Source organism: Amphiprion ocellaris, chromosome 8, assembly GCF_022539595.1.
Source record: "Amphiprion ocellaris isolate individual 3 ecotype Okinawa chromosome 8, ASM2253959v1, whole genome shotgun sequence".
Taxonomy (NCBI): domain Eukaryota; kingdom Metazoa; phylum Chordata; class Actinopteri; family Pomacentridae; genus Amphiprion; species Amphiprion ocellaris.
Window position 1 is genome coordinate 34,168,638 of NC_072773.1, and position 19,590 is coordinate 34,188,227.

The 19,590-nt window shown below is 38.0% G+C and overlaps 2 protein-coding genes across 8 annotated transcripts in view; one reads left to right on the top strand and one right to left on the bottom strand.

The window, feature by feature from the left end:
• The window catches only part of casz1 (castor zinc finger 1), a 77,422-nt gene extending 71,885 nt beyond the window's left edge, over nt 1-5,537 (top strand). For all 7 annotated transcript variants that reach the window (XM_035951444.2, XM_035951442.2, XM_035951446.2 and 4 more), the window contains one exon: nt 228-5,537. In XM_035951444.2, the coding sequence (XP_035807337.2) occupies nt 228-1,516 (1,289 nt within the window). In that variant the 3' untranslated portion in view covers nt 1,517-5,537. The remainder of the gene's footprint in view (nt 1-227) is intronic.
• A 7,789-nt stretch (nt 5,538-13,326) lies between these two features.
• The window catches only part of pex14 (peroxisomal biogenesis factor 14), a 72,051-nt gene continuing 65,787 nt past the window's right edge, over nt 13,327-19,590 (bottom strand). Inside the window, exon 10 of the transcript XR_008602510.1 lies at nt 13,327-13,483. The gene's annotated coding sequence lies outside the window, so the exon portion shown is untranslated. The remainder of the gene's footprint in view (nt 13,484-19,590) is intronic.

A 19,590-nucleotide genomic window follows, 5' to 3' on the forward strand; every position in this document is an offset into this window, starting at 1 on the left:
CTATCATTTTCCCCCTCCTTTAATCATTCTGGGAATTAGGAATAAAAAAAATGGTGGCTCTCTGTGCTTACTCAGCTGTGAACCACTTCTGGCTGAGTAGGATTGAATGTTAGACTTTCAACCAGTACAGTAACTTTGCTTGTAGTTTGTAGAAATTTACTTTGCAAACCAGCTGATTAAACTTTAATATGCTTTGTTCTTTTTTCCTTTTTTTTTTTTTTTTTTAGGCAACACCATCTCCATCCCCACGGCCACTGGTGCGAAGAAGCGTTTCTGGATCATCGAGGACATGTCACCATTTGGCAAACGCCGCAAGACGGCATCGTCACGCAAGATGCTGGATGAGGGGATGATGCTGGAAGGCTTCCGGCGCTACGACCTGTATGAGAACTGCAAGGACTCGGGCTGCCAGTTCTCCCTGAAGGTGACACACTACCACTGCACCCGGGAGAACTGCGGCTACAAGTTCTGTGGCCGCACCCACATGTACAAGCACGCCCAGCACCACGACCGCGTCGACAACCTGGTCCTGGACGACTTCAAGCGCTTCAAATCCTCCCTCAGCTGCAACTTCCCCGACTGCCAGTTTTCGGGCAACAGCACCCACTTCCACTGTCTGCGCTGCGGCTTCCGCTGCACCGACAGCACCAAGGTGACGGCCCACCGCAAGCACCACGGCAAGCAAGATGTGATCAGCGCCGCCGGCTTCTGCCAGTTCAGCTCCAGCGCCGACTGCGAGGTCCCTGACTGCAAATATAAGCTGAAGTGCTCGCACTTCCACTGCACCTTCCCCGAGTGCAAACACACGGTGGTGGGCATGTCCCAGATGGACTCCCATAAGAGGAAGCACGAGAAGCAGGAGCGAGGCGAGCTGCCGTCTGTGTCGCCCAAACAGGAGGCGGCGCACCACCTCGGAGGAAACGTGGCGGCTGTTCCTCCATCCTCCCTGGGTCTTTCTACTTCCTCCCCCGGCGGCCTCCACGGTTTGTCCCACAACATTAACAGCAGCGCTCCCTCCATGCTCTACCCGCCCGTTGGCATCGGTTCTGACTATAACCACTCGTACCCGCCGTCCTCCATCAGCCTGGACAGCTCCCTCAACCTGGGCACCGACGCCAGCGGCTCCCTGTTCTTCCTGAAGAACGCCGTTGGTTTGGGTCTCAGCGACTCACTGGACCTCAGCAAGAAGATGCACCACGAGGCGGCGCGATCGGGCCACGCCGCCGCACGGTCGGGCCACGCCGCCGCGCCCCCGCTGGGCCTGCCGGCAGCTCAGGACGACACCACAGGAACATCCGGAGAGGCCGAGGACGACCTGTCACCGGAGGAGGAGGCGCACGCTGAAGAGGAGGACGAAGACGAGGAGGAGGAAGAGGCAGAAGATGAGCTCAACAGTGACTCAAATGATGATTCGATGGCGGAGCCTGACGGCGAAAAGGACAATGGCGAGAGTTTTGATGCTTCCGTTAACCACACTGATACTTCCCAACTGGAAAAGCAAGACGCTGACCCATAAATTAAAAAAGAAACTAAGTGACTGTAGGAACTGCAGAAAAATCCTGTGTACTATAAAAAAAAACAAAAATGAAAGTGGCCTCATTTATCATGTTTAGAGACTTCAGATGACGACAAAAAACAACAACAGCAGCGTGGAGAAAATGACGGCCCGAAATGATTTATTATGATGTTTACAAGATGACCAACATTATTAATTCAATTATGCATTAAAAAATATGAACGGAGACACACAGAGTTAGGCCCTGTTTTACACGTGGGGCAGCAATGTAAAGCATTTTACTACACATCAGTCTTTTTGTGTGCGTGCATGTTTGAATTTAATTTATTTTTCATTTTTTTCACTTTTTTGTGTGTGGAAAAAAAAACACGTTAAGAAAAACAAAAACAAATCTCTCTATATAACTATTATATGTAAGTGTGTGTGAGTGTGAACGACGATATACAAAAGGAAAAATGCTGGCACAAGCGACGTGAATTGCAGGGCCGTGGATACGTAAGAAAAAAGGGACATGAATCACTAAAGGGGAAAGAGGATGTGTTTCAAACATTTGATTTTTTTTCTGTATTATTACTATTATAATTATTATTAATTATTATTATTATTAGACACTGAGAGCAAAAAGGGGTTGCATTTTGCTCGTTCCCGTCTCTTTGGTGTCGTTTTCTTTGTTCTCGATGACACATGGATTTTGACCAGTAACTGTCTGGTCAGTCTCAGCTGCAGTCAGGCGTCCAAGAAAAGCCGCCAGCCTCAACGGTTCTCTGTGACATTCTGCTAGAATAATATGTTCAACTAGCTACCAAAAACCAAGCTTAGCCCTTGTAATTTTAACCCCCCACCCCGCTGTGGAGGAATCAAGTTCGTGCGTTGGATAGTGCACTTTTATATTAGCTGACCATGACGATAGGCGACTCGTGAGTATATTTAAAAAAAATATTTTTGTTACCGTTTGCATCTTTGCATTAAAAATGTTGTTTTTTTTCCTCTTTTTGTTGTGTTGTTAGTCAGAAGCATATCGATCTGTAAGCGGGCGAGGTTGTGATTAACGGCCGGCGAGTCGGGTGGGATGGGAGGGTGAGGAGGGCGAGGAGGGTGAGGAGGGTGAAGGCGGGAGTCCGACTGACTGGAGGAAATGATGAGTCACTCAGATGCAGCGATTGAAAAAAAGAGGTGGTGGAGACGACGATTAGAGGAAGCGTCAGGGAGTGTGTTTCATGTTGAAAATGTACAGACCGAAAAAAATGTCTCAACGGCATTTTGGTTTTTTTCCACTCACTTATGGCTGTGGTTGAGCTCCTGTTGTAATGGTTTTTATTTAATATTTATGTGACCTTCCAATGAGAAAAAACATTTTTAGGGTGTTATTGCACTTTTTAGGTTCATTTTTACCGTCTGAAAACAAAAACAAAAAAAAAACAAAAAGAATGATATATATCTTTTAACAGGGAATTTGCTTTAAAGATATTGTTTTAGTTCACTTTTGCTTTAATGCACAAATAGATGTTAGTGTGACAAAGATCTGTTGTTTCTGTGATTTATTTAAAAGACTGGTTTTTATTTTTATTTTATTTTTTTGCTTTTCTTCTGTGATTGGACAGCTTGAAAAAAAAAAACAAGAAAAAAAGGGGAAAAAAAGGAAATATGGTGCGCCAGAAACCAAACGGTGCCCCAATAAGAAACACTAATACGGACTGTGATTTAAATTAATTCTGAAGACGTTCATAGCAATGCTCACTTACTGTAGTACTAAATTATGAATCTGTCAAACCACCCTCTGGTTTTTATTGAGCGAATATGTACGACTGAGGAGTGGACACACTGATCGAGAATTATCTCCTGAGCTTGGCATTGGAAATAAATGATCATAATATAGGGAATAATAATGTGTGTAGATGATATTACTCCAGATATTGTTTTGAGAAGAAAAAAAAAGGTTGTACAGTATTTTCCTCTGTAAAAAATAACTATATATGAACAAAATGCTCTTTGATGAACAGCTTCCTTTAAAAAGAAAACCGTAAGAAGGAGAAATGAATAATAAAAAGTTAAAAATTCAAGTAGCCTCATCATAGTTTGCTTGTGTGCGTGACCTTTTTTTTTTTTTTTTTTTTTAATTTCCCCGGATCTTCCCCCCAGAAGTTGTTCATACTATAGCAAACGGCAGATTCCGTTATTTGCAGTATATATATTTTTTTCTCTTTTTTTCCAAACTCTGTCAGAAGCTCAAACTGAAAATACATTGATTTGAATTCATTCATTGATGTTTCTGTTTTATTTGTCAGCTCATTTTATTCATTGTCATTTTTCTGTGTGCTTTTTTTCCTCCTCATTAACTGAAATTCTTTGGTTTGTATTTTGCTGTGGGCATGCTACGTTCACAGACTGAACTCTCTTCCGGGACTCTGTTTGCAAAGCAGAGGCATTACTACATTTGTTTTTTGTTCTTTTTTTTTGTTTGTTTTCTCATCATTTGTGGAGAATAACTGTAGGGGCTGGGAGACATTGTGCACTTGAATTCAGTTTGTGTGTGTGTGTGTGTGTGTGTGTGTGTGTGTGTGTGTGTGTGTGTGTGTGTGTGTGTGTGTGTGTGTGTGTGCGTGTGCATGTGTGTATGTGTGTCAGTGTGGGTGTAAAATAGCCAGATTTGTAAAAAGTTGAAAATAAAGAAACTATAATTATTATGACACATGTAGTGGCTTGATAGTGCTTCGGCCTGAGGGACTTTTTTGGGGGGGAAGGGGAGAAGGTGCTGCTGGACGACGGCAAGGCAAAAGGTCGCGGTAGCGCTTCTTTTTTTGTCTCTTTTTCTACCAGTCAGTGATACTACTGAAGTGTGTGTTTCTGTGTGTGTTGTGTGTGGTTGTGTCTCTCCCTGAGAGAGACGGATACCAACAGTCGTGGTTCGAGATGCTTCGGCTCAAAACCATAACCTCATGACCCTTTTCGCTTTTTTTTCCCCCAGTTTGTTCCGCTATAATAGACCCTTTTTTTGTTGTTTTGGTCACAGAATTTGAAGAAAAAAAGCCCATCTGCATTCATGCAGGTAGAGGAATCAACAATATTTGTTGTCGGAGTCGCCCGTTGTTCACTCTTGACATTCTGGTGCAAGAATAAGATCAGAGCCGAGGACCATTAGGGAGATTTAAAGGCCTGCTACTGCTAACAAGATGGCTTTCTGTGTCTTGCTCACTGTTAACGGGGCACATTTATTATTATTATTATTTTTTTTTTTTTCCCGCCTCGAGCCCTGTGCTGGGTTTCCTCCTCCTACTCCCTCATGTCACCCAGTGGCCAGTGTGCTGACTCTATCTGTCCCTTCGTCTACAGCTGTTCCTGTCCTTCCTCCTTCTCTTCCTTGTGATGTTTTTTTAATAATAAAAAAAAAAGAAAAGAAAAAAAAGCACACACACACGGGTAAAGGCATCACCATCTGTCAGCCAGCTGGTATCCTGTATATAATCTACCAGGAAAAAAAAAAAAAAAGAATAAACATGAAAATTATATTACACAAAAACCAGACGGAAACGACCTCCAAATCCTGCATAGGCTGCTGCCGAAATGACAGATCATTTTACTGTTTTAATTAACAGAGTAAAAAGGATGGTATAAAAAAGTGGTGGGGAAATAAACAGAGATGTATTTCCACTGCTGGAAAAAATCTAATATGAAAGCCACCTGCTTACTGCAGAGTAGTGGATCAACACAGCAACATTTTAGACTTTGTAAAATATATTGCACTTTTGGACTAAAAGCCATCTCCCGTTAGCGTTCAATTTGGCAAGATTTATGAGACATTTTATATGAAAAGTAGACAATGAAGCAATTTTTTAAAAAGTCTCTACTTGAATTTGTTGCCCTCAGCACTACTATTCATTCTAGTCATACTGCTTATTTCCACTTGGATACAGTGCTGTTCATCTTCATTGTGCTATATTTATGTTTTTCTTCTGTTTCTGCATGTCTTATGCAAAGATTGAGCTTTTCACTCAGTGAAATAAAAACATACTGAATAACTTTAGGCCTGCTTTCAGCGTCAGTGTTTTTTTAAAGGACTATGGCACGTCTTTCAGCAGATGCATACCTTCTGTTTTTTCACAAAACACCTCCAAGTCATACATACTATGAGCGCCAAATGTGTGCGGCGGCCAACGCTGACATGCAGTCAGTTGATGTGCCAGGAACAGGTTGAGTAAGAGTGCGAGCAGCAGCGGAGAGGCAACAGTTGAGGATGGGAACATACACGACAGGTGTGCGCTGCATATGTGGTCACATGATGCCTATAAGGCAGATTAGGGCCCAAACAGATGAAGCGCTGCTTAATGGCAGCTTTTATTAAGTTCACAAAGCGTGGAGGGAGAGGGTGAACAGAGGAAAAGCAGGTGGCCGGGCCTGTGCACTCTTAGATGAAGACAGATATTGTACGGCGGAGTCTGAAGAGGGTAGCCACTGTGGAAGGATTTATGGAGATTTGCCCGCCCTGGACTCACCGCCTGCCTGTTCCACGAATACTGCAGTAATAGACAAGAGAGCTGGAAGAGCTCGCAGAGAAAAATGTGGCAGCCGTGAAAGCAGAGAATGTGGTCGTACGGGATGAGATTAAACTATAATGATAAGTATGAGGCTGGTCAGTCGCTGCAACAACAAAAAGTAAAGTGATGCAGAGAAATAAAGAGAAATCCAACAAGACGTTCTGCACAAATGAAAGCATAAAAAATAAAAGAGCACAGCTTTGAGATTATGAGTGAAACATCAGTACCAAGACATGCGTTAGGAATGAAATAAGATGAGAAATGTACAAAAGAATATCTGCATTTAAAAGAAATGCCAGGTGCAGGATGAAAAATAACAACATAGATAGATAGATAGATAGATAGATAGATAGATAGATAGATAGATAGATAGATAGATAGATAGATAGATAGATAGATAGATAGATAGATAGATAGATAGATAGATAGATAGATAGATAGATAGACAGACAGACAGACAGATAGATAGATGCTGTTGTTACAGCAGCTGGATAATCTACAAGGGGTTAAACAACAAGACAACACAGAATATTATGGTCAGGTATAAAGTCAAGGTAACATAAAATAAAATAAAACAATAAAATTAAATAAGGATATGGAAAATATAATATAGAAAGAAAAAATTCACAGAATACACAATTGTGAAGAAATACTAACAACACAAAAAACACAACAAAATAAAACAAATAAGGAGCGGGTTGTTGGGAGCTGCCACATGGCACAACGCCAGAACGCAATATTATGCAAAATCATTGATACATAAACCAAATAAAGGGTTTACAGGAAGTTCTTAGACATAAACGTGCACTGTTTGATGAACGAAATACTTAAATGAGATGTATTCAGATGCAGGTAACTAAAATGTGAAGCTCCATTTAATAATAAAACCCAATAATTCAGGTGCAACATGAAGCCAACAGAAATAATAAAAACTGTCATGATATGTGTCTGACTCCAGATCAGCTGGAACACAGCAGCTCAGGTCGTCTGACTCTGTTTGGACTCGATGTGCTTTACAGTGTGATGATTGGCAACGTGAAGCAGCACCTCCAGCGCTCCGTGTGAGGGCCCCAGACACAGATATGTCAGCGAGATGTGTCTACAACACACTTCACTTTAGTCCATATCTCTCTGCAAAAAAGTGCCTGCAGGCGAACACACACCGCTGGAGCAGAAACGCTGCTGCTGGTTGGTGCATCTGCCCCCCTTCAGTCGCTCTGATGCCTCCTGACACATCGGTTCACACGAGGCCACGGATGAGCTGCTGAAATCACAGTTTTTCACACCAAAACCCCAAAGATGTGCCATTATAATCAATAGTTTCACATTAACAGTGGATTATGGGATGTCAAAAGCTCCGTTGTTCTCACCCAACTCAGCAGTTTCACTCATTTCTGCTGAGAATCTGACAGTTGTCAGTTTTCTCGTTTCAGCCACAACTTCACTGTTTTGGTTCAGTTTCTCAGCAGCGTCAGTTTTTTGTCCACAGCAGCTGTTTGAATAAAGTTGTGATAAACTCATGTTACTCTACCTGCTCAGCACCAAACGGCTCACAGATGTTGCCTCAGGGATGAACACATCGGAGCATTTAGCCACCAGAGAGCACGAGCTGGTGGTGGAGTCCAAAACGGTGTGAATATTAGATCAAGTTTATTTTTGTTTATTTATTAGCATTCCCTATAGCAGAATTCTAAAGCGCAGCTAATCTTCCTGAGGTCTGCATTTGAAACTGTGACAGGTCAGACTTTTTGATTTTTGATATTTTGCTGCATTTGATTGCTACTGGGAACTCGGTATTTCCAACGTCCAACTGCGATTAGTCAAAGAAAACCTCACCAGAAGTCACATTTCACATTTGGCAACTTGACTCGGGTTTCTTTATCTCAACTTTTGCATTTTGCATCATTTTCCCAAAAGAGCCTCTTATTTATTTTTTTTTTTTGTCTAAATGCTTAAACCATTAGGTGAAATAGAATTTTTGCCCTTTTTCGCTCTTCTTCTTCTTCAGTTACATTAACTACATGTTAGCTGGTGAACATTTCTTAATTGAGGAAAAGCAACAAAGCAGACCAAGAGGCAGCAATGTCTTTATTTCCACTTTGTACACTGAACGCATCTCACTTGTGAGGTACATTAAATGCAACGTTGTTTTGATAGTTTCTTTTTTTTTAGTATTATTACTGTCTAGGTTGATACTTTGGGGAATGATATAAAATGTGACCCCAGCCACTGAGTAAGAAATCCTTCTTCTGGTGGCATTTTCTTCCTAGTTTTAGAGCGGATATTCTAAATTCCCAGTTCACCCTAATGCAGCATTATCATGCTAATGTCTAGCTACTTTAGCTACATTGTTCCAACATTGAACGTATCATAATCAAAAATTGAACTGATAGAAATATTTGGGTGACACAGTAGAGCACCTCAGGAAACAGGCAAAATGAAGATCTACCCAAACAACACAGCAATAGCTGTCTTACAGTGGACTGATTTAGAAATATATTCAGCTCCACTTCATGTGGAACTCATCCAGTGTGATGACATCCGTCTTAAATGTGTAAAGCAAAGTTTTTCTAAACCCTGAAGCAGCTCAGTTCAACACAAAATGAGGTTTGGGCCCCGAGCAGAGAAGCATTTGCATAAAGAAATGACCTCTCTTGTGTCATTTCTTTGTCATAAAAGCAGCTGGTTGCTGACACCACATGTGTACAATATATCATGTGTCTATATGACATGCCAGCAGCACTCATTTAACCACTTCATTGGCCCATTTATAGTTTACGTTTTTGGATGAGCTGCTTCCCTCCTTCTCTTTCAGCGCTCTGCCCTGGCTAGACCTCTCTTTAAATCCGGTGCCCTTTGCAATAGCTGTTCATTTATCTATTTTTGCATGCGTATGAGCTTATTTTGGAAAGACCTCAGTCACACCGCAGAAAAGGGGGCTGTGTGAAAAAAGCAGCTTTGCCATTGGTAGCAGCTGTTGCTGCTGAGACACCTCAGAGGAAATGGAGAATTGGACACACACTCATCCAATTTACCATTAACAAGACCTTATTGGATGCAGGGCCTTAGAAACATGTGGCTTTGCCTTATGTGGCCCTGTTTCGATACGCTGCCGTTCCTCTCCACTGTGGGTTATGACACTGTTGGCATCTGTGATTGGGGATCAAAGTTAGATATGTGCAGTGATATCAAGTCTGGCATTCAGCCTCAAGCAAAACAAAACAAGAAAGCAATTGTTGCAATGGGGATGTTTTCTGCCACAATATTCAAAATTCGGCACTGAAGAATGAGACTCCAAGGCACCAAAATAATAAGAATGTCCATGTGTTTGGAAAAATCATTCCTAAAGGAAAGTCTGAGTTGTAACATGAGATAGTTTCAAACATCAAACACCAAAATTGGTCCACAAAGATCTGCAAAAACGAGAGACTTCCACCCGTTTTATGTTTTCCACATTTAATTTCAACCACACCAAGAGAACTAAGGTTGTTGTCAAGCTTTTCAACATAGCAACCGCTGGTCAGACGGGCCCTGACTTCATCCTCCTCCATGATTTCATGCAGCAACAATTATATAATTATCTTTTAAAGATCCCGTCCTGCGTAAGCCGCTCATCTACTCTACATTCGCTCAGCAGATCTGAATCAGACACTTTGCTCTTGTGCAACACCTGTGTGTGTTTTGTTTCTGGTCTGGTGGCATTTTTTTTCTTTTTTTTTTCCATAAACACATCTGACATTCTTCAGAGGACGGTGTATCTACAAATCTTTGTCTTTCAACGCATTTTTTTTCTTTCTGTAAGGACACCGATAACAAAGCATCCTTTTCTCACAGATTTGCTGGAACATTCAGTAAAAACAAACAACAGTGGCACGTTATTAACCTCAAAAACCAGAAAAGCAGGATTAAGCCGCCGGTTCTCACAGAAGAGCTGAGCAAACCACCCGGAAACTGCTGATCTAATTGTCACAGTAATGAATCAGATGTGTTTTTTGCTGTTTTTCACTGAAAAACTTCATTCCTTTATTTTGTTTTTCATCTTCATTGAGGTCAGAGTTTGTTCGAGGGTAGGGTCGTGCTCAAGAGAAGAAGAGAGATGGAAAGAAAAGAATTCAGTGAAACTATAAATCCATAGAAACGTTCAGAACTTCAGGTGAGTCGAGGCTTTTCTTAGGACACTTGAGAAATTATGAGTTTGACCTTTAGATGTAGTTTCCTGATAACTGAAATTCATTATTTCCACACAGTTGAGTCGAAGTCTTCTGGATGAGACAGAGCATCAGGTAATTAACACCTGATGCATTTCCAATGTTGATGGATGTTGGATGTTGGATGATTGGAAATGAAAAAGCTGCTTCGGTTCCGACTTTAGGTGACTGTGCTGATCCGGGAACAAACACAGCAGCTCCCATATTCCTGTGAGCTGTTTGAAGTGAACACAGGGAGTGGGGGAGGCGGGAGGAGGTGGGGGTGTAGTGTTACGGCGGGGGAGATGTTATTTGGTAAACATGCAGTTGTCATCTTACAAACACAAACAGAATCCAGTGGAAAGATTAGCGTTGAGGCCCTTTAAACAGCTTGTGAAAAATGAGCCTCCTGTCAGCCTGGTTACATAAATGTTTACTAAGAAATACCAAACATTGTGTTCTATTTGTTTTACTTTGCCTCAAGTTTGCCCATTGCCGCAGATTAGTCATCCCCGGAGTTAAACACAACTTTGCCAGCAGAACAAACAGCTAGTAGCAGACAGCAACCAGAAACAAGTGCAGAAAATGGTTGATCGGGGCTGGCAAGCGGCCACGCGGCCATTACCCTTCAAGTAGTTTGCTTCAGAATTGGACCAGAGGTCTCCGGAGTTGAGTGGGAGTGTTTCATCACTCTATAAAGTCTGGTCCAAAAGCAGAGAGCTTACAGCAAAAAGTCAAATGGCAATCTCTCAGAAGCCAGAGTCATTCTCATTCCACTTCATTTGCCACAGCGCAGCTCCACTAACTGGCAACCGAGGCCTGCTGTTGCTGCTGCTCTCTTGGCAAACGGAGAAGTTCTTAAGTGCTAAGCTGTAAATTTGCTTAATTTGACGTGAGTCCGAGGGGAATGGGATCATTTTCTTTCAGGGAAAAAGCCTGGCATATTGGCTGACAATAAGCCGGAATGGTCCAACATGGTGTTTCTGCTCGGCGATGACGGCTGGAACACAGAGCAGACAGCGTTGGACAGAGCCGTAAAAAGCGTTTGAGTCTGGCAGCGGCGCCGCGTGACTCATTTTCATGTTAATAACGTGAAAGCCTTTCAACGCTAATTTCTGTGGAGGAAAAATGATGATGAAGCGGCTCAAAGTGGTTTGTCTGTACATACAAGAAAGTTGGAATTTACCGAGCATGCATGTGCACCTTCATTAACCCTCCTGTTGTCCTCATTTACAGGCACCAAAAATATTGTTTCCTTGTCTGAAAAAAATCCAAAAATTCTGAAGAAAATTCCCAAATCTCTGAAAATTTGTAAAACCTTCAGGAAGAAAATTCCAATAATTCCTTAAAAGTTTCCTTTAAAAGTTTGGCGTAAAAAATATCACAAAAACATCATAGTTTAGTATGTCGTCCAAAATGTGACCAAAATGTCATAGTTTAGTATGTCGATCTACAAAGGTCATAGTATAGCATGCTGCTCTAAAAACGTCATAGTATAACATTTCGTCCATAAAACATCATAGTATAGCATGTCGTCCAAACTACGAAACAGGACAGCATGTCACTCTAAAAACGTCATAGTATAGCATGTCGCTCAAAAAACATAGTATAGTAAGGCATTTTTTTTGCAACAAAATTCATAATTTTTTTTTCAGTGGACTAAAGGCTATACTCTGACGTTTTTAGAGTGACATGCTATACGATGTTTTATGGAGTGACATGCTAAACTATGACATTTTTTGGGCGACATGCTAAACTATGATGTTTTTTGGGTGACATGCTATACTATGACATTTTTTAACCCTCCTCATAATGACGTTTGAGATTTATGCTGCTGTTATTTGTTTAGTCCAGACTAAATGACAGAAATCCACAACTGTAATTGTATTTCAGGACTCGGTTATTAAATGTCAAAACAATCCATGTGATTCTAAAAACTCAACAGCTTTACAAACTCTAAGATTAAACTCTCCACAAGGATCCAAAATAAGTTGGACTTCTACATGAGAGCTTAAATTATTCTTCATCTACTTCCTGAAAAGTTTGGTCAATAAAAAAGACAAAAACTAATATTTTCAGCTGAACTGAAGACAGACTTTGTGATTTTTCTGCTCACATGTTGTGTTGTTGTAAACTTACTCTTTCAAATAAATATCCTCCTAACCCCCTGGAAACCAGTGTTTGTCCTGTTTTTGTTACTCCTCGGTGACCCTAGACAGCCGGGTCCTAATGTTTTTTGAGCAACACACCATACTATGACGTTTTTACAATGATGGTTCTACTATGGAACCAGTTTGACATGTTCAGGTGTTCTTTGTGTGAAAACTCAGAGATTTCAGGGATCAGAAGGTGGTTTTCAACTTTCTTTGTTAACTTTCTGCTTCAACTTCAAACTAAATTTCCTTCACTCACCCAGCCCTCTGGACTTCCAGTAAGCTGTGTTCCTATTGGCTGTCCAGGTGGCTGTGTTCCTATTGGCTGTCCAGGTGGCTGCTTGGTGTTATCAGGAACACCTGAGCAGCTCAGTGTCTTCCTGCTTTATTTAGCTGCAGACAAACATTTCCTCTGCTTCTCTTCACCACTGAACCGGGTTTGGCTCCATTCCTTTAGTTTGTTCTTGAGGCGTTGGCTTGCAGCTTCCAGCAGTAAAATCATCTTTAATGTGTTTCTTGGTGTGTTTTAGGGCTTTGTACTGGATAGTTGTCTTGGTAAATGTGGTTCTTTAGCCACAGTTAGCACATGGTGCTAATGTGTGCAGTGATTAGTGGATTTGATGCAGCTGAGTTGTGTCTTTATCTTGGCTGTAGTGAGTCTTCAGAGGTTTCTGGTCAGACACATTCTGTATTCTTGTTTGAGAACCAACGTTGGTTGTCCAGAAGGTAAGAGTTCCTGTCCTGATTCTCTGTTCTCAGAGGTTCTCTGGTAGGCTGCAGGAGACTTTAGCGTTTGGGTTGTGCTAGTTTGGTTTTTGTATGGTTTCATTTGGACGACTATCTTGAGGCCCCTCCATGTGGTTTAGTGAGGTTTTCTTCAACAGTTCTACAAAGCAACCTGCAGCAGAATAGACTTTGAGAGTTTTTAGGAAGTTCTGGAGATCAGACTTTAGAGCAGCAGAAACATTTGTCAGTAGTTTGAGCAGGAGAAGGTGAGCTTCAGAGTAAAAATGAGACAGAAACCTTCTTGACCCGTGTGGTGAGGTCCTGTACCAAGAGTTTGAGCAGGTTGTGAAGAGTCTGTAGTTCTTTGGTCTGAAAGCACAAGAAGAATTGACTCATTAAAGGAGAAAACAGGAGATATTGTTGGTTCTTCTGTCGCTCTGCAGTTTCCTTAGACTGAATATAAAGTTTATATTTTAAATGATTTCCCATGTGAGCCCAAGGAGACTTCAATAAACTCCCTCCATCCCCTGGACACAACAGATTTTATGATGTTAAATCTTTTTATTTAGTTTGTTTTTTAGTTTTAATTATAGTTTTAGCATATTTTTTTTCTCTTTGCTTGTGTAGTTTTGTCATCTGTGTGAAAGGTGCTAAACAAATAGAGTTGAATTGATAAAGTCATGATTGTGACAACAGAAGTATTTTCATTGTGATTTAAGGGTTTGTTTCATTTTTAAAGTTAGGGTTAAAATTTTGACAGAAAAAAGGATTAAAGAAATAAACTACATTAAAAAAGAAATTAAAGGAAAAAAGCATTTAATACAGTAAAACTTTTAAAAAGAAAATTAAACATTAAATACAATTAAATTATATTAAACAGACAAAATATTTAATTAGATAATTAAATAGAAGATACAAAACATGTAATTATGAAAATTAAATGTTTTAAACAAAAATATTAAACATTAAAGATGAAATATTTTAGATAATTAAACATTTAAAAAATACAAAACATTAAATTAGATTATTAAACCTTTAAAAAGACAAAACATTTAATTAAAAAATTAAATGTTTAATTAGAAAATTAAATCTTAAAGACAATAAAACTTTAAATAGCAAATAAACAGAAAATACAATGAAGCATTGAAAAAGAAAAATTAAACATTAAAAGGTGGGAAAACATTCAAAAAGAAAAACCTTAAAGGTTTAATCGAAAAATTAAACATTGGGAAAGAAAGGAAATTTTTTAAACAAGCCGATAAAACATTTGAAAAAAGAACAATTAAACATTAAAAAGACAAAACACTTAGTATTTTTTTCCGACATAGTATAGTAAGGCATTTTTTTTGCGCCAAAATTCATGATGATTTTTTTTCAAAGAAAACCTTTCTGGAGTGTTTTTCACGGCCTCCTTTACATTATTTCATCATATGGCACGTTTTTACAACATGTTTGAAAAATGGCATTTTTTTTCGACATAGTATAGTAAGGCTTTTTTTGCGCCAAAATTCATGATGATTTTTTTTTCAAAGAAAACCTTTCTGGAGTGTTTTTCATGGCCTCCTTTACATTATTTCATCATATGGCACGTTTTTACAACATGTTTGAAAAATGGCATTTTTTTTCGACATAGTATAGTAAGGCGTTTTTTTTTGCGCCAAAATTCATGATGATTTTTTTTTCAAAGACAACCTTTCTGGAGTGTTTTTCACGGCCTCCTTTACATTATTTCATCATATGGCACGTTTTTACAACATGTTTGAAAAATGGCATTTTTTTTCGACATAGTATAGTAAGGCATTTTTTTTGCGCCAAAATTCATAATGATTTTTTTTTCAAAGAAAACCTTTCTGGAGTGTTTTTCACGCCCTCCTTTACATTATTTCATCATATGGCACGTTTTTACAACATGTTTGAAAAATGGTATTTTTTTTCAACATAGTATAGTAAGGCGTTTTTGTTGCGCCAAAATTCATGGTGACTTTTTTTTCAAAGAAAACCTTTCTGGAGTGTTTTTCACAGCCTCCTTTACATTATTTCATCATATGGCACGTTTTTACAACATGTTTGAAAAATGGCATTTTTTTTCGACATAGTATAGTAAGGCATTTTTTTTGCGCCAAAATTCATGATGATTTTTTTTTTCAAAGAAAACCTGTCTGGAGTGTTTTTCACGCCCTCCTTTACATTATTTCATCATATGGCACGTTTTTACAACGTGTTTGAAAAATGGCATTTTTTTTCGACATAGTATAGTAAGGCATTTTTTTTGTGCCAAAATTCATGACGATTTTTTTTTTCAAACAAAACCTTTCTGGAGTGTTTTTCACGGCCTCCTTTACATTATTTCATCATATGGCACGTTTTTACAACATGTTTGAAAAATGGTATTTTTTTTCAACATAGTATAGTAAGGCGTTTTTGTTGCGCCAAAATTCATGGTGACTTTTTTTTCAAAGAAAACCTTTCTGGAGTGTTTTTCACAGCCTCCTTTACATTATTTCATCATATGGCACGTTTTTACAACATGTTTGAAAAATGGCATTTTTTTTCGACATAGTATAGTAAGGCATTTTTTTTGTGCCAAAATTCATGATGATTTTTTTTTCAAAGAAAACCTTTCTGGAGTGTTTTTCACGGCATTCTTTACATTATTTCATCATATGGCACGTTTTTACAACATGTTTGAAAAATGGCATTTTTTTTCGACATAGTATAGTAAGGCATTTTTGTTGCGCCAAAATTCATGGTGACTTTTTTTTCAAAGAAAACCTTTCTGGAGTGTTTTTCACAGCCTCCTTTACATTATTTCATCATATGGCACGTTTTTACAACATGTTTGAAAAATGGCTTTTTTTTTCGACATAGTATAGTAAGGCGGTTTTTTTCCCCAAAATTCATGATGATTTTTTTTTCAAAGTCAACCTCTCTGGAGTGTTTTTCATCGCCTTCTTTACATTATTTCATCATATGGCACGTTTTTACAACATGTTTGAAAAATGGCATTTTTTTTCGACGTAGTATAGTAAGGCGTTTTTTTTGCGCCAAAATTCCTGATGATTTTTTTTTCAAAGAAAACCTTTCTGGAGTGTTTTTCACGGCCTCCTTTACATTATTTCATCATATGGCACGTTTTTACAACATGTTTGAAAAATGGCATTTTTTTTTCGACATAGTATAGTAAGGCATTTTTTTTGCGCCAAAATTCATGATGATTTTTTTTTCAAAGAAAACCTTTCTGGAGTGTTTTTCACGGCTTCCTTTACATTATTTCATCATATGGCACGTTTTTACAACATGTTTGAAAAATGGCATTTTTTTTCGACATAGTATAGTAAGGCATTTTTTTTGTGCCAAAATTCATGATGATTTTTTTTTTTCAAACAAAACCTTTCTGGAGTGTTTTTCACGGCCTCCTTTACATTATTTCATCATATGGCACGTTTTTACAACATGTTTGAAAAATGGCATTTTTTTTCGACATACTATAGTAAGGCGTTTTTTTCGCGCCAAAATTCATGATGATTTTTTTTTTCAAAGAAAACCTTTCTGGAGTGTTTTTCACGGCCTCCTTTACATTATTTCATCATATGGCACGTTTTTACAACATGTTTGAAAAATGGCATTTTTTTTCGACATAGTATAGTAAGGCGCTTTTTTTGCGCCAAAATTCATGATGATTTTTTTTTCAAAGAAAACCTTTCTGGAGTGTTTTTCACGGCCTCCTTTACATTATTTCATCATATGGCACGTTTTTACAACATGTTTGAAAAATGGCATTTTTTTTCGACATAGTATAGTAAGGCATTTTTTTTGCGCCAAAATTCATGATGATTTTTTTTTCAAAGAAAACCTTTCTGGAGTGTTTTTCACGGCCTCCTTTACATTATTTCATCATATGGCACGTTTTTACAACATGTTTGAAAAATGGCATTTTTTTTCGACATAGTATAGTAAGGCATTTTTTTGTGCCAAAATTCATGATGATTTTTTTTTTTCAAAGAAAACCTTTCTGGAGTGTTTTTCACGGCCTCCTTTACATTATTTCATCATATGGCACGTTTTTACAACATGTTTGAAAAATGGCATTTTTTTTTCGACATAGTATAGTAAGGCATTTTTTTTGCGCCAAAATTCATGATGATTTTTTTTCAAAGAAAACCTTTCTGGAGTGTTTTTCACGGCCTCCTTTACATTATTTCATCATATGGCACGTTTTTACAACATGTTTGAAAAATGGCATTTTTTTTCGACATAGTATAGTAAGGCATTTTTTTTGTGCCAAAATTCATGACGATTTTTTTTTTTCAAACAAAACCTTTCTGGAGTGTTTTTCACGGCCTCCTTTATATTATTTCATCATATGGCACGTTTTTACAACATGTTTGAAAAATGGTATTTTTTTTCGACATAGTATAGTAAGGCATTTTTTTTGTGCCAAAATTCATGACGATTTTTTTTTTTTCAAACAAAACCTTTCTGGAGTGTTTTTCACGGCCTCCTTTACATTATTTCATCATATGGCACGTTTTTACAACATGTTTGAAAAATGGTATTTTTTTTCAACATAGTATAGTAAGGCATTTTTGTTGCGCCAAAATTCATGGTGACTTTTTTTTCAAAGAAAACCTTTCTGGAGTGTTTTTCACAGCCTCCTTTACATTATTTCATCATATGGCACGTTTTTACAACATGTTTGAAAAATGGTATTTTTTTTTCGACATAGTATAGTAAGGCGGTTTTTTTCCCCAAAATTCATGATGATTTTTTTTTCAAAGTCAACCTTTCTGGAGTGTTTTTCACGGCCTCCTTTACATTATTTCATCATATGGCACGTTTTTACAACATGTTTGAAAAATGGCATTTTTTTTCGACATAGTATAGTAAGGCATTTTTTTTGCGCCAAAATTCATGATGATTTTTTTTTCAAAGAAGACCTTTCTGGAGTGTTTTTCACGGCTTCCTTTACATTATTTCATCATATGGCACGTTTTTACAACATGTTTGAAAAATGGCATTTTTTTTCGACATAGTATAGTAAGGCATTTTTTTTGTGCCAAAATTCATGATGATTTTTTTTTTTCAAACAAAACCTTTCTGGAGTGTTTTTCACGGCCTCCTTTACATTATTTCATCATATGGCACGTTTTTACAACATGTTTGAAAAATGGCATTTTTTTTCGACATACTATAGTAAGGCCTTTTTTTCGCGCCAAAATTCATGATGATTTTTTTTTCAAAGAAAACCTTTCTGGAGTGTTTTTCACGGCCTCCTTTACATTATTTCATCATATGGCACGTTTTTACAACATGTTTGAAAAATGGCATTTTTTTTCGACGTAGTATAGTAAGGCGTTTTTTTGCGCCAAAATTCCTGATGATTTTTTTTTCAAAGAAAACCTTTCTGGAGTGTTTTTCACGGCCTCCTTTACATTATTTCATCATATGGCACGTTTTTACAACATGTTTGAAAAATGGCATTTTTTTTCGACATAGTATAGTAAGGCATTTTTTTTTGTGCCAAAATTCATGATGATTTTTTTTTTTCAAACAAAACCTTTCTGGAGTGTTTTTCACGGCCTCCTTTACATTATTTCATCATATGGCACGTTTTTACAACATGTTTGAAAAATGGCATTTTTTTTCGACGTAGTATAGTAAGGCGGTTTTTTTCCCCAAAATTCATGATGATTTTTTTTTCAAAGTCAACCTCTGTGGAGTGTTTTTCATGGCCTCCTTTACATTATTTCATCATATGGCACGTTTTTACAACATGTTTGAAAAATGGCATTTTTTTTCGACATAGTATAGTAAGGCATTTTTTTTGCGCCAAAATTCATGATGATTTTTTTTTCAAAGAAAACCTTTCTGGAGTGTTTTTCACGGCCTCCTTTACATTATTTCATCATATGGCACGTTTTTACAACATGTTTGAAAAATGGCATTTTTTTTCGACATAGTATAGTAAGGCGCTTTTTTGCGCCAAAATTCATGATGATTTTTTTTTCAAAGAAAACCTTTCTGGAGTGTTTTTCACGGCCTCCTTTACATTATTTCATCATATGGCACGTTTTTACAACATGTTTGAAAAATGGCATTTTTTTTCGACATAGTATAGTAAGGCGTTTTTTTTTGCGCCAAAATTCATGATGATTTTTTTTTCAAAGAAAACCTTTCTGGAGTGTTTTTCACGGCCTCTTTACATTATTTCATCATATGGCACGTTTTTACAACATGTTTGAAAAATGGCATTTTTTTTTCGACATAGTATAGTAAGGCATTTTTTTTGTGCCAAAATTCATGATAATTTTTTTTTTCAAACAAAACCTTTCTGGAGTGTTTTTCACGGCCTCCTTTACATTATTTCATCATATGGCACGTTTTTACAACATGTTTGAAAAATGGCATTTTTTTTCGACGTAGTATAGTAAGGCATTTTTTTTGCGCCAAAATTCATGATGATTTTTTTTTTCAAA